General features: G+C 33.1%; 1 protein-coding gene, 1 long non-coding RNA gene and 1 other non-coding gene across 3 annotated transcripts in view; 2 read left to right on the top strand and 1 right to left on the bottom strand.

Moving 5' to 3' along the window:
* LOC123069412 (uncharacterized) overlaps positions 1-3,557 on the bottom strand; it is a 4,405-nt gene extending 848 nt beyond the window's left edge. The window contains exon 1 of the long non-coding RNA XR_006432515.1: positions 2,850-3,557. This is a non-coding gene — a long non-coding RNA (uncharacterized lncRNA). The remainder of the gene's footprint in view (positions 1-2,849) is intronic.
* TRNAN-GUU (transfer RNA asparagine (anticodon GUU)) lies at positions 2,484-2,555 on the top strand. The gene has a single exon. It is a non-coding gene; the product is annotated as a tRNA-Asn (tRNA).
* Positions 3,558-6,002: 2,445 nt separating the features above from the next.
* LOC123069410 (NAD(P)H-quinone oxidoreductase subunit 1, chloroplastic-like) lies at positions 6,003-9,647 on the top strand. The gene is made up of 2 exons (XM_044492260.1): positions 6,003-6,581; positions 7,618-9,647. Exons 1-2 carry the CDS (start codon positions 6,032-6,034, stop codon positions 8,154-8,156), a joined length of 1,089 nt encoding a protein of 362 aa, XP_044348195.1. The 5' UTR covers positions 6,003-6,031; the 3' UTR covers positions 8,157-9,647.
* The last annotated feature ends 5,353 nt before the right edge of the window (positions 9,648-15,000 follow it).

Raw genomic sequence — 15,000 nt, 5'->3', positions numbered from 1 at the left:
TACTGGCGATTTCATTATGGGGCAGCTCATGATCTTCATATCGATCTATTATCCACCTCTGTATCTATTCTTTCTTAGCTAAACAGGTGGAAGATCTATCCAATTTGGTTATATTATATCATGGACTCGAAAAACGGATCTGAATTTGACTGAAATGCACGATCTTCACAGGTATCACTTTTCACGATACCTAAAAGGTGGAATAGCGATTTTCGAACCATTTCCTATAAGAGAATGGTTTCCATTACTTTGAGACATGGATTCTTATATCAAACTATAGCTATTGCATTAAAGAAGAAAAGAAACTAATAGAAGTCGAAGACGCGGAATGATAGTGAATAGAGAGAAAGATTCTTCTGATTTTCTTGTTTCTATCTACTAGACGCCGTAGAGAATTGAGAATTTTCATGTCTTTCAATTCTCGTACTCGTAATTGGAAAGTTCTGGAAGGAGACCCATCATTTTGCAATGAAAACAACATATAAAACTCTGGACAATTTCGAAATCAGGCCAAGCGTCTTAATACATATGCAAAAAAATTCATTATTGGCCCACCATTGATTAGAAGATTTAGCTTGTATGAATCGCTATTGGTTTGATACGAATAATGACAATCGTTTCAGTATGTTAAGGATACAGATATATCCACAATTCATTTAGAGTTACTTAATAGTCTATTTCTTATACCATATCTCTATCCCGTGAAATTCTCGAGCCAAAAGATGGATGCATATGCTGTGTTTCATTTTGCTAAATGATATCAATTAAATGGTGTATCAATTCCATAAATTGCATATAGCAATAAATAAATCAGCAAAATTCTTTCTAATATTTTAGATAGAAGAAATGTTTCTTCTATCTAAAATATTAGAAAGAATGTACCCTTCTATCCAAATCCAATTTGCATCGATAAAATAAATCCAAATTCCAGTAGTAGATGAATAATTGCAAATTTGTGTGTGTACGAGATTAGAATAACTTCAAAATAACTGACATAATTTTGTATTTTTCCTGATCAGAAAAATACATGAAAAAGAAAGGAGGTAGAAAAATTTTTGGATTTATTTTATCGATGCAAATTGGATTTGGATAGAAGGGTACATTCTTTCTAATATTTTAGATAGAAGAAACATTTCTTCTATCTAAAATATTAGAAAGAATTTTGCTGATTTATTTATTGCTATATGCAATTTATGGAATTGATACACCATTTAATTGATATCATTTAGCAAAATGAAACACAGCATATGCATCCATCTTTTGGCTCGAGAATTTCACGGGATAGAGATATGGTATAAGAAATAGACTATTAAGTAACTCTAAATGAATTGTGGATACATCTGTATCCTTAACATACTGAAACGATTGTCATTATTCGTATCAAACCAATAGCGATTCATACAAGCTAAATCTTCTAATCAATGGTGGGCCAATAATGAATTTTTTTGCATATGTATTAAGACGCTTGGCCTGATTTCGAAATTGTCCAGAGTTTTATATGTTGTTTTCATTGCAAAATGATGGGTCTCCTTCCAGAACTTTCCAATTACGAGTACGAGAATTGAAAGACATGAAAATTCTCAATTCTCTTCGGCGTCTAGTAGATAGAAACAAGAAAATCAGAAGAATCTTTCTCTCTATTCACTATCATTCCGCGTCTTCGACTTCTATTAGTTTCTTTTCTTCTTTAATGCAATAGCTATAGTTTGATATAAGAATCCATTTCTCAAAGTAATGGAAACCATTCTCTTATAGGAAATGGTTCGAAAATCGCTATTCCACCTTTTAGGTATCGTGAAAAGTGATACCTGTGAAGATCGTGCATTTCAGTCAAATTCAGATCCGTTTTTCGAGTCCATGATATAATATAACCAAATTGGATAGATCTTCCACCTGTTTAGCTAAGAAAGAATAGATACAGAGGTGGATAATAGATCGATATGAAGATCATGAGCTGCCCCATAATGAAATCGCCAGTAGTCGCGAATATCTCCTTCTTCCCTAATCCAAGAATGGAGAAAGAAGATCTAAGAGGGACCTATGGAGAATGTAGTCAGAAATCCATAATAGAGTCCGACCACAACGACCGAATTAATTATCCTCATCGAGAAACTTAGACTACTAAATAGAAAAGATTTGAAAATCATGGCATGGGTCTCCTTTTTTTCTTTCTTTAGAGTTTTCTATATGCACAATTTCTCGATGTTTCGATGAGAATTTCTTGACTTTCCATATATAGAAAGAGATAGACTATAAATGACATCTCTTATGTCAATAAGACCAAAGGGATGGATATTAAATGATAGGAAGTGCTAGGAAGTGAAATAGAATGAAATAGAGCCACTTTGGGCTTCCCTATGAAATGAGGCATGGAACGGAGCCACTACGAAGAAATTATGGGAGTTACGAAAGAAGCTTCGGACTCAGATTGTTCATGGGTTGAGAGCGGGAGTTGAACTCTAGGAGGTCGAATCCCCCCTTGTTCCTCAGTAGCTCAGTGGTAGAGCGGTCGGCTGTTAACTGACTGGTCGTAGGTTCGAATCCTACTTGGGGAGATTTTATTCATTCTTTAATGTAAGAATTTTAATGTAAGAATAAAGAATTGAATTAAAGGGCTTGCTTTGACCCTTAGGAGTAGGTAACCCGTTCGCTATCCTTGTTTCTATTTCTATTGCATTCTATCTCATCGTATCACATTCTGTTCTACGATTCCACTTCGACAAAAGGAAAGAGCATACCTAAGTTCAATAGCTTTACGTCCGCTATCCCGATCATGATTTTCCTACCCTCAGGGGGAAAGTAAAGGCCCTTCCCCCTTTGGAAGGCTGTGGGCGAGGAGGGATTCGAACCTACGACCAGTCAGTTAACAGCCGACCGCTCTACCACTGAGCTACTGAGGAACAAGGGGGGATTCGACCTCCTAGAGTTCAACTCCCGCTCTCAACCCATGAACAATATGAGTCCGAAGCTTCTTTCGTAACTCCCATAATTTCTTCGTAGTGGCTCCGTTCCATGCCTCATTTCATAGGGAAGCCCAAAGTGGCTCTATTTCATTCTATTTCACTTCCTAGCACTTCCTATCATTTAATATCCATCCCTTTGGTCTTATTGACATAAGAGATGTCATTTATAGTCTATCTCTTTCTATATACGGAAAGTCAAGAAATTCTCATCGAAACATCGAGAAATTGTGCATATAGAAAACTCTAAAGAAAGAAAAAAAGGAGACCCATGCCATGATTTTCAAATCTTTTCTATTTAGTAGTCTAAGTTTCTCGATGAGGATAATTAATTCGGTCATTGTGGTCGGACTCTATTATGGATTTCTGACTACATTCTCCATAGGTCCCTCTTAGATCTTCTTTCTCCAATCTTGGATTAGGGAAGAAGGAGATATTCGCGACTACTGGCGATTTCATTATGGGGCAGCTCATGATCTTCATATCGATCTATTATCCACCTCTGTATCTATTCTTTCTTAGCTAAACAGGTGGAAGATCTATCCAATTTGGTTATATTATATCATGGATTCGAAAAACGGATCTGAATTTGACTGAAATGCATGATCTTCACAGGTATCACTTTTCACGATACCTAAAAGGTGGAATAGCGATTTTTGAACCATTTCCTATAAGAGAATGGTTTCCATTACTTTGAGAAATGGATTCTTATATCAAACTATAGCTATTGCATTAAAGAAGAAAAGAAACTAATAGAAGTCGAAGACGCGGAATGATAGTGAATAGAGAGAAAGATTCTTCTGATTTTCTTGTTTCTATCTACTAGACGCCGTAGAGAATTGAGAATTTTCATGTCTTTCAATTCTCGTACTCGTAATTGGAAAGTTCTGGAAGGAGACCCATCATTTTGCAATGAAAACAACATATAAAACTCTGGACAATTTCGAAATCAGACCAAGCATCTTAATACATATGCAAAAAAATTCATTATTGGCCCACCATTGATTAGAAGATTTAGCTTGTATGAATCGCTATTGGTTTGATACGAATAATGACAATCGTTTCAGTATGTTAAGGATACAGATGTATCCACAATTCATTTAGAGTTACTTAATAGTCTATTTCTTATACCATATCTCTATCCCGTGAAATTCTCGAGCCAAAAGATGGATGCATATGCTGTGTTTCATTTTGCTAAATGATATCAATTAAATGGTGTATCAATTCCATAAACTGCATATAGCAATAAATAAATCAGCAAAATTCTTTCTAATATTTTAGATAGAAGAAATGTTTCTTCCATCTAAAATATTAGAAAGAATGTACCCTTCTATCCAAATCCAATTTGCATCGATAAAATAAATCCAAATTCCAGTAGTAGATGAATAATTGCAAATTTATGTGTGTACGAGATTAGAATAACTTCGAAATAACTGACATAATTTTGTATTTTTCCTGATCAGAAAAATACATGAAAAAGAAAGGAGGTAGAATTTTTTTTGGATTTATGGTTAAAGAAGAAAAAGAAGAAAACATGGGTTCTGTTGAATTTCAAGTATTCAGTTTCACCAATAAGATACGGAGACTTGCTTCACATTTGGAATTACACAAAAAAGATTTTTCATCGGAAAGAGGTCTACGAAGACTTTTGGGAAAATGTCGACGTTTGCTGGCTTATTTGGCAAAGAAAAATAGAGTACGTTATAAGAAATTAATCGGTCAGTTGAATATTCGGGAGCAGTAATTTAATCGTTCAAATTTTTTTCTTGTTTTATTATTTTTTTAGTAGTCTTATAGTAGTCTTAGATTTTTCATTTTGATGAGCCTCGCTTTGAGGAATTCATGGAATAATCCATTTTCATGGAATAATGAATTAAGGAAGAAAGGATATGAGTCTACCGCTTACAAGAAAAGATCTCATGATAGTCAATATGGGCCCTCAACACCCATCAATGCATGGTGTTCTTCGACTGATCGTTACTCTCAATGGTGAGGATGTTATTGATTGTGAACCCATATTAGGCTATTTACACAGAGGAATGGAAAAAATCGCGGAAAACCGAACTATTATACAATACTTACCTTATGTAACAAGGTGGGATTATTTAGCTACTATGTTTATAGAACCAATAACAGTAAATGCACCAGAATTCTTGGAGAATATTCAAATACCACAAAGAGCCAGCTATATTAGGGTAATTATGTTAGAATTAAGCCGGATAGCTTCTCACTTGCTATGGCTTGGACCTTTTATGGCGGATCTCGGCGCACAGACTCCTTTTTTCTATATTTTTAGAGAGAGAGAATTAATATATGATCTATTTGAAGCTGCTACAGGTATGCGAATGATGCACAATTACTTTCGCATCGGAGGAGTAGCCGCCGATCTACCTTATGGATGGATTGAGAAATGTTTAGATTTCTGTGATTATTTTTTACGCGGAGTTGTTGAATATCAACAACTTATTACACAGAATCCAATTTTTTTAGAGCGAGTTGAAGGAGTAGGTTTTATTAGCGGAGAAGAAGCAGTAAATTGGGGCTTATCGGGACCGATGTTACGAGCTTCTGGAATACAATGGGATCTTCGTAAAGTAGATCCTTATGAGTCTTACAACCAATTTGATTGGAAAGTCCAATGGAAAAAAGAAGGGGATTCGTTAGCTCGCTATTTAGTACGAGTTGGTGAAATGAGGGAATCCATCAAAATAATTCAACAAGCTGTAGAAAAAATTCCTGGAGGACCTTATGAGAATTTAGAAGTCCGACGCTTTAAGAAAGAAAAGAATTCTGAATGGAATGATTTTGAGTATAAATTTCTTGGTAAAAAACCTTCGCCCAATTTTGAATTGTCAAGACAAGAGCTTTATGTAAGAGTAGAAGCCCCAAAAGGTGAATTAGGGATTTATCTAGTAGGAGATGATAGCCTTTTCCCCTGGAGATGGAAAATCCGTCCACCCGGGTTTATTAATTTGCAAATTCTTCCTCAGCTAGTTAAAAAAATGAAATTGGCTGATATCATGACGATATTAGGTATATAGATATCATTATGGGGGAAGTTGATCGTTGAAATGATAATAGATAGGGTAGAGGTAGAAACTATCAATTCTTTTTGGAAATTGGAATTATTAAAAGAAGTCTATGGACTGATATCGATTCTACCCATTTTGATCCTCCTTTTGGGAATAACAATAGAGGTACTCGTAATTGTGTGGTTAGAAAGAGAAATATCTGCGTCGATACAACAACGTATTGGTCCTGAATATGCTGGCCCCCTGGGCCTGCTTCAAGCTATAGCAGAGGGGACTAAGCTACTTTTTAAAGAAGATATTCTGCCATCCCGAGGAGATATTTCTTTATTTAGCATTGGACCCTCTATAGCAGTCATATCAGTTTTATTAAGTTTTTTAGTTATCCCTTTGGGATATCATTTTGTTTTAGCCGATCTTAGTATTGGTGTTTTTTTATGGATTGCCATTTCAAGTATAGCTCCTATTGGTCTTCTTATGGCAGGGTATAGCTCAAATAATAAATATTCTTTTTCAGGCGGTCTACGAGCTGCTGCTCAATCCATTAGTTATGAAATACCATTAACTTTTTGTGTGCTAGCAATATCTCTACGTGTGATTCATTAAAATGGATCTTTTTCCTATAAAATCCATTAACTATTTATATTCCTTTTCTTATTTGGTATTTGGGTTGGTAAGTTAAACTAGATAGCTATATGAGTGAAACAAAACAGCTTATAAATTTGTAGTAAAAAGAAAAAATCTCATTTCCTACGTACAAGAAAAAAGTGGAAGTAAACATAAGCAGTGTAAACTCTTTATCCCAAGGTTGATATTTTTTAATTAGTCATCATATCTTGAAGCGGCCAAGAATAAAGGATTCACGATATGGAATTCCATTACTAGAATATTCCTAGTTATTATATTACTATAACTTAATAATCCATAAGAAGAATCCACCAAAAGTTAGTGAAGGGTTAGGAACACTAAAGTACATAAAGGATTAGTAATGGAAAATCTAAAACACTAGAGATTTTTGCCCATAAAAGGAATCATAATAAGGACTTGCAATTTGTAGAAATTATCAAGTAGTACTTTCTTCGGATTCCGATCCAGAGTATGTTCCCATTCACTTGTTAAGGAAATGGCTATCAAGAACGAATTAACCCTTTATCCATTTTTTCTTTTTAAATACCCCTCCCTGGGGAAAGAAGAATAGTAAAAAAGATATGGAGTGCACTAGAATTTTTTTTCATTATTTCCTTCCTCTATCCATTATCCATATTCATGCAGAATTGCTCATGAACTAATACCCAACCCTTTCCATTTATTAATTGAATTCCTATAACAAGTAACAAGTGTTTTATTCCAAGATTAAGTTATTACTGAACAAAGAAAAAATTTCTTTATATTATAAAGGATGAGATCAATTCGGAAGCGCTTTTTCTTATTCTAGCAGACGGAATTCCTTTGGTCTAATTTAGGACTTTCAAATCTATTTTATTTTATCTAATTCTATCTACGCCCCAGGGGCTAGGAACAAAACATTCCTTTCCTTTTTCTGATCATAGAGAAGCCGTATGAAGCTAAGGTTTCATGTACGGTTTTGAAATAGCGGTGGGAACTGTGATGTTATCATCGACTATGATTATCTAACAGTTCAAGTACAGTTGATATAGTTGAAGCACAGTCAAAATACGGTTTTTTTGGATGGAATATTTGGCGTCAGCCTATAGGTTTTTTGGTTTTTTTAATTTCTTCTTTGGCAGAATGTGAAAGATTACCCTTTGATTTACCAGAAGCGGAGGAAGAATTAGTAGCAGGTTACCAAACTGAATATTCTGGTATCAAATATGGTTTATTTTATCTTGTTTCTTACCTAAATTTATTAGTTTCTTCTTTATTTGTAGCAGTTCTCTACTTGGGCGGGTGGAATTTATCTATTCCCTATATATCCTTTTTTGATTTTTTCCAAATGAATAAAGCAGTTGGAATTTTGGAAATGACAATGGGTATATTTATTACATTAACTAAAGCTTATTTATTTCTCTTCATTTCTATCACAATAAGATGGACTTTACCGAGGATGAGAATAGATCAGTTATTAAATCTTGGATGGAAATTTCTTTTACCTATTTCCCTGGGCAATCTCTTATTAACAACCTCTTCTCAACTTGTTTCACTATAAATAAGATAATACAATAATAGTAAGAATATTTTCAACACAAAAGCTCTCTCGAACAAGAGAAAGAAACATATCTTTTTCATAGATATTTAGAATGAATATGTTCCCTGTGGTAACTGGGTTCATGAGTTATGGTCAACAAACAATACGTGCTACAAGGTACATAGCTCAAAGTTTCATAACTACCTTATCCCACACAAATCGTTTACCTATAACGATTCACTACCCTTATGAAAAATCAATTACACCAGAGCGTTTCCGAGGGCGAATCCACTTTGAATTTGATAAATGTATTGCTTGTGAAGTATGTGTTCGCGTATGTCCGATAGATCTACCTGTTGTGGATTGGAGATTTGAAAAGGATATTAAAAGAAAACAATTGCTTAATTATGGTATTGATTTCGGAGTTTGTATATTTTGTGGCAATTGTGTTGAGTACTGTCCAACAAGCTGTTTACCAATGACTGAAGAATATGAACTTTCTACCTATGATCGTCATGAATTGAATTACAATCAAATTGCTTTAAGTCGGTTACCAGTCTCCATAATGGGAGATTACACAATTCAAACAATTAGGAATTCGTCTGAAAGTAAAATAAACAAAGAAAAATCTTCGAATTCAAGAACGATTACTGATTACTAAATTTTGATTTTGTCTTTTTGTTATAAAAATCTAACAATTCTTTATTAAACTATAAAATTACACTATAAAGAAAAACGAAAAACTACTGCTTATTGGAAATTCTTTCTTATTTTAAATCAGACTATATTTTCGTGATATAATATAATTTATAACTATACAGTTTATACACAAAAAAATACCCTAATCCTTTTTTCCTTCCTTGAATCCTTTAGTTTTAGTCAGTTCATGAAAAAATTTATACTATTAATTTCTTTTTATCCATAATGGATTTACCTGGACCAATACATGAGATTCTTATGCTATTTGGGGGATTTGTTCTTCTACTAGGGGGTCTAGGAGTAGTATTGCTTACCAACCCCATTTATTCTGCCTTTTCGCTGGGATTAGTTCTTGTTTGTATATCCTTATTCTACTTTTTATTAAATTCCTACTTTGTAGTTGTCGCACAACTTCTTATTTTTGTGGGAGCCATAAATGTCTTGATCATATTCGTTGTAATGTTCGTAAATGGCTCAGAATGGTCTAAAGATAAGAATTATTGGACTATTGGAGATGGGTTCACTTCACTCGTTTGTATAACTATTGTTTTTTCACTAATGACTACTATCCCAGATACGTCGTGGTATGGAATTCTTTGGACTACAAGATCAAACCAAATAGTAGAACAGGGTCTCATAAATAATGTTCAACAAATTGGAATTCATTTAGCAACCGATTTTTATCTTCCGTTTGAACTCATTTCCATAATTCTTCTAGTTTCTTTAATAGGTGCAATTACTATGGCTCGGCAATAAGAAAACTTAGAAAAAGTACAAATTATAAGAATTGCAAATCTAAAATAAATAACTAAAGAATCACAATTTTGATTTAGTAAAACCCATCTACTGCCAACAAATACCTCCTTTATTTTCTCTTTTGTTGTGTAATTGTTCTATTGTAATTAATTGAATCGGTTCAATTCTTGCCCTCATATTGAAATGAATCGAGATTGATAAAGAGTTAGTTAATGATGTTTGAGCATGTACTTTTTTGAGTGTCTATTTATTTTCGTTTGGTATCTATGGATTGATCACAAGCCGAAACATGGTTAGAGCTCTAATATGTCTTGAACTTATACTGAATTCAATTAATCTAAATCTCGTAACTTTTTCTGATCTATTTGATAGTCGCCAATTAAAAGGAGATATTTTCGCAATTTTTGTTATAGCCCTTGCGGCTGCTGAAGCCGCTATTGGACTATCCATTCTTTCTTCCATCCATCGTAATAGGAAATCGACTCGTATCAATCAATCTAATTTATTGAATAATTAGACATAGAATCCTCTAAACAAAGGCGCACATATTAAAATAATATAGAAATCAATACTATTTTCTTAGTATTATTTGAGAATATCCATTTTTTTAGTAGATTATTGCATAGTATTCTTTTTCACTTAAATGAATTTTTGTATTTGTAATTCATTGATATTGCAATTTTAATATTGCAATAATTTATATTGAAAAGACGATAGCCAATTTATTGGCTAATTCGAATTCATCTGTACAATTCGTAAAATTATTTCTTATTTCTTATTGTTGAAATCCCAAATTAAAGTCTCTTGGCTCTCTTCACGCTTTCTCACAAACAGATTAAAAAATAGATTTTTATTTTTGAAGTTTGGATAAACCATTGCTTCGTCTGGTGTCTACAATACATATAACTCATTATAGTACTAATTTCATTTTTACCAGATCGAAAAATTTTATGTTGAAAAGAAAAATTTATAGATCCAATGTTACATTCCGTAAAAATTTACAATACATGTATAGGATGCACTCAATGTGTACGAGCTTGTCCAAAAGATGTATTAGAAATGATACCCTGGGATGGATGTAAAGCCAAGCAAATTGCTTCCGCGCCGAGAACTGAAGATTGTGTGGGTTGTAAGAGATGTGAATCTGCCTGCCCGACAGATTTTTTAAGTGTCCGCGTTTATTTAGGGCCTGAAACAACACATAGCATGGCTCTATCTTATTGATACGTTACAAAAAACTTCACTCGAATCGTCTGATTCCTCTTTACCGAAGAAGCCTGTGCTCGAAATAATCGAGCACGGGCTTTTTTGGTCAAAACGTATCTTGTCTTTATCACTTTATCATGAGTTATTTTCCTTGGTTAACAATACTTGTTGTTTTGCCGATATTTGTAGGTTCATTAATTTTCTTTTTACCTCATAAGGGAAAAAAGTCGTTAGGTGGTATACTATATCTATTTGTTTATTAGAATTCCTTCTAATGACTTATGCGTTCTGTTATCATTTCCAACTGGAGGATCCCTTAATCCAATTAAAGGAGGATTATAAATGGATAGATGTCTTCGATTTCCACTGGAGATTGGGAATCGATGGACTTTCATTAGGATCTATTTTATTGACAGGATTTATCACAACTTTAGCTACTTTAGCAGCTTGGCCAATTACACGGAATTCGCGATTATTCTATTTCCTGATGCTCGCAATGTATAGTGGTCAAATAGGATTATTTTCTTCGCGAGACCTTTTACTTTTTTTTATCATGTGGGAGTTAGAATTAATTCCTGTTTACTTACTTTTATCCATGTGGGGGGGGAGGCGTCTATATTCAGCTACAAAGTTTATTTTGTATACTGCAGGCGGTTCCATTTTTTCCTTAATCGGAGTTCTGGGTATGGGCTTATATGGTTCCAACGAACCAGGATTAGATTTGGAAAGATTAATTAATCAATCATATCCTGCAACCTTGGAAATACTTTTATATTTTGGCTTCCTTATTGCTTATGCTGTCAAATTGCTGATTATACCCCTACATACGTGGTTACCAGATACCCATGGGGAAGCACATTATAGTACATGTATGCTTTTAGCGGGAATATTATTAAAGATGGGAGCATATGGATTGATTCGGATCAACATGGAATTGTTACCTCATGCTCATTATCTATTTTCGCCCTGGTTAGTAATAATAGGAGCGATCCAAATAATCTATGCAGCTTCAACTTCTCTTGGTCAACGAAATTTCAAAAAAAGAATAGCTTATTCCTCTGTATCTCACATGGGTTTCATAATTATAGGAATTGGTTCCATAACCAACATTGGACTCAATGGAGCTATTTTACAAATATTATCCCATGGATTTATTGGTGCTACACTTTTTTTCTTGGCAGGAACCGCTTCTGATAGAATGCGTCTTGTTTATCTCAAAGAACTGGGGGGAATATCTATCCCAATGCCTAAAAATTTTACCATGTTTAGTAGATTTTCAATGGCTTCTCTTGCCTTACCAGGAATGAGTGGTTTTGTCACAGAATTAGTAGTATTTTTTGGACTAATTACTAGTCCAAAATTTCTGTTAATGCCAAAAACACTAATTACTTTTGTAATGGCAATTGGAATGATATTAACTCCTATTTATTTATTATCTATGTTACGCCAGATGTTCTATGGATACAAGCTATTTAATGTTCCAAACGCAAATTTTGTGGATTCTGGACCACGAGAACTCTTTATTTTAATCTGTATCTTTTTACCAGTAATAGGAATTGGTATTTATCCAGATTTTGTTCTCTCCCTATCCGTTGACAGGGTAGAGGCTCTCTTATCCAATTATTATCCTAAATAGGTTTTTTTTACTCGTCTGCTCTATTAATGCAGAAATAAGTAAAAAAGTATAATTAGATCTATCTCGAATTTTTGAGAACCCTTTGAGAAGGCGTTCAAGGGGTTCTCAAATAAAACATAAAAGTAAAAACCTTCATGAAATGAAGGTTTTATTTTATGTAATCATTTAGGTGTTAATGTAAACGAACCATAACTATGTAAGCCTATTCCTAATAGATTTATACCAAAATAACAAATCCAAATTATAAGAAATCCTATCGAAGCTATAAGTGCAGAATTCGTACCCTTCCAATTTGGATTTGTTCTACTATGTAAATAAATTACGAATATGGTCCAAGTAATAAATGCCCAAGTTTCCTTAGGATCCCAATTCGATAGGATCCCCAGGCCTCATTAGCCCATACTGCTCCACAAAGAATACCTACGGTTAAAAGGGTAAATCCTAGGCTAATGACACGATAACTCCAAGAATCCAAATGCTCCGTTAATTGATATTTGTAATAATTTGGAAATGAAGGGACAGAGGTTCTTTTTAAAGCACTTCTTTTTGCATAAAAATATTTAATATCACTAAAGAGAAATGTTTTATTTAAAACATTTTTTTCTTTTTAGAAAAGAAATGGAAATTATTTCGAAATCTAATGATTAGAATAGCGGCAGATAATAAGGATCCGCACAAAAGAGTTGCATAGCTTAATAACATCATACTGACATGCATCATTAACCACTGAGATTTTAGAGCAGGTACTAGTATCGTGGATTGATGCATTTCAGTTAAAAGACCCGATGTGGCAAAGCCTTGCGTTAAAATAGTACTTGGCGTAGTTATTGTGCTTAAATCATTTTTAGAGTTCTGTATTTTAGGAATGGTATGAAGAATATACATGGCCCATGAAAGGAAGATCAATGACTCATATAAATTACTTAATGGAAAATGTCCCGAGGAAGCCCAACGAGAAACTAAGAATCCTATTATAGAGAAAAAAGTAACTATCATTCCTTTTTCTGACGAATCACGTAATCCTCCAAGTTCACGAACTAATAAGGTTATCAAATGAATCGTAATCACAATTGAAATCGTTGAGAAAGAGATATGAGTTAGTATATGTTCTAAAGTTGCAAATAGCATAAGGGGAAGGTCCCATTACAAAATTGTAAATTTCGAATTGATTTCTAATCTATTGTATTCTTTTTCAAGAATGCCGCCACTCGGATTCAAACCGAGATGCTTGAGCACTGCTTCCTAAGAGCAGCGTGTCTACCAATTTCACCATGGCAGCTAACTTCAAATAATAGGTAACTTAAAAGAATAATAGCTATTATCTTGGGAATCGTCGATATTGGGAAAGTCCATAAAATTTAGGAACATTAGAGTTTTCATTAAAATAGACTTCGTTTGGTAGTATCGTTTCCATTTTTTTTACAATAAACTCTTGCTTTGCCCAATAGAAACACAAACACTGCTTGAAAGAGTTGGAACTTCTTTTTTCTAACTTGCAATTATAGAACTAATTTTTTCTAATTAATTTCTCGTTTACATTTTGAAAATTCTTTCAATATAATGAAAAAAAATCCAAAAAGGGTTTCTATTTAATGATGAAATTAAAATGGATAAATAGAAAAGGCTTTTTGGATTTTTTCAAAATTTCTAGAATGAAAGTCTTTATGCTCTTATTAATAAGATTTACTAACCTTATGATTTTGGAGAAGATAGGTAGAAGTTGTAAGTCCTATTGTAAGAATACTCCACTTTTCATAATTTTCATAATAAAATATGAGGATTCTATTATGAAAATTATGAAAAGTTCATTGATAGGAAAAGAATACTTAGCACACAGTATACCAAAAAAAACTTTTTGTTCTTGTATATATAAGAGGGGGTTTTTGTTCTAAGAATATTGTACCGAGTAATTCGACACATAAAAGTACATTCAAAGAAGAATCAAAATTCTTAAATAATTGGAATTCTTTTTTGATAAGTCAATTCATATTATTCAAAAATCTTATTATTTGTTTGTTGCCCAGAAAAACCCTTTGGTTTTGGATGCTCATTACCGCTCGAAAATGATCTTGATTTTACTAAAGAATAAGATTGTACTATGGAAAAATAAGTCTTTTTCTTCCAAATATTTTTACGAATACGCTTTTTTGACATTGAAGTACGTTTTTTTGGAACTGCCATTCAAAAAGGAAATTACTTTTTTCTAGTTGTATGTGAAAGACATCTATTGCTGCAAATTAATCCTTCTTTCTTATTTTTATTAGTATTTATACTTAGATACTGAAAGATACTTAAATTTTGAATTATTTTTTACTTCATTTTGTCTAATGCGGATAAGACAACAAGAATTTTTTAACATTTTTTCTTTATATATTTTATACTTGTTTTTTAATAATATAGAATATATAGAAGGGTTTCTCATTTAAATATATTTATATCTATTTATATATCAAGTATACTCCATATATAGATATATGGTATGGAAGCCTATCCCCCATATAAGATAAGACGGGGGGATAAAAAGAAGGGAAAATGAAAATAGTTAATTAAGTTCAGAATGGTATTCCA

Source organism: Triticum aestivum, chromosome 3B (genome assembly GCF_018294505.1).
Source record: "Triticum aestivum cultivar Chinese Spring chromosome 3B, IWGSC CS RefSeq v2.1, whole genome shotgun sequence".
NCBI classification, from domain to species: Eukaryota; Viridiplantae; Streptophyta; class Magnoliopsida; order Poales; family Poaceae; genus Triticum; species Triticum aestivum.
Note: the sequence above shows the minus strand (reverse complement) of the source record. Positions and strands in the feature narration are given on the sequence as shown.

What these genes read in the sequence shown, in the direction of transcription:
- LOC123069410 (XM_044492260.1), top strand. Translation starts at nt 6,032, where the DNA reads ATGATAATAGATAGGGTAGAGGTAGAAACTATCAATTCTTTTTGGAAA. An exon ending in TGTGCTAGCAATATCTCTAC is followed by an intron (nt 6,582 to 7,617) that starts GTGTGATTCATT and finishes ATCGACTATGAT; the next exon opens with TATCTAACAGTTCAAGTACA.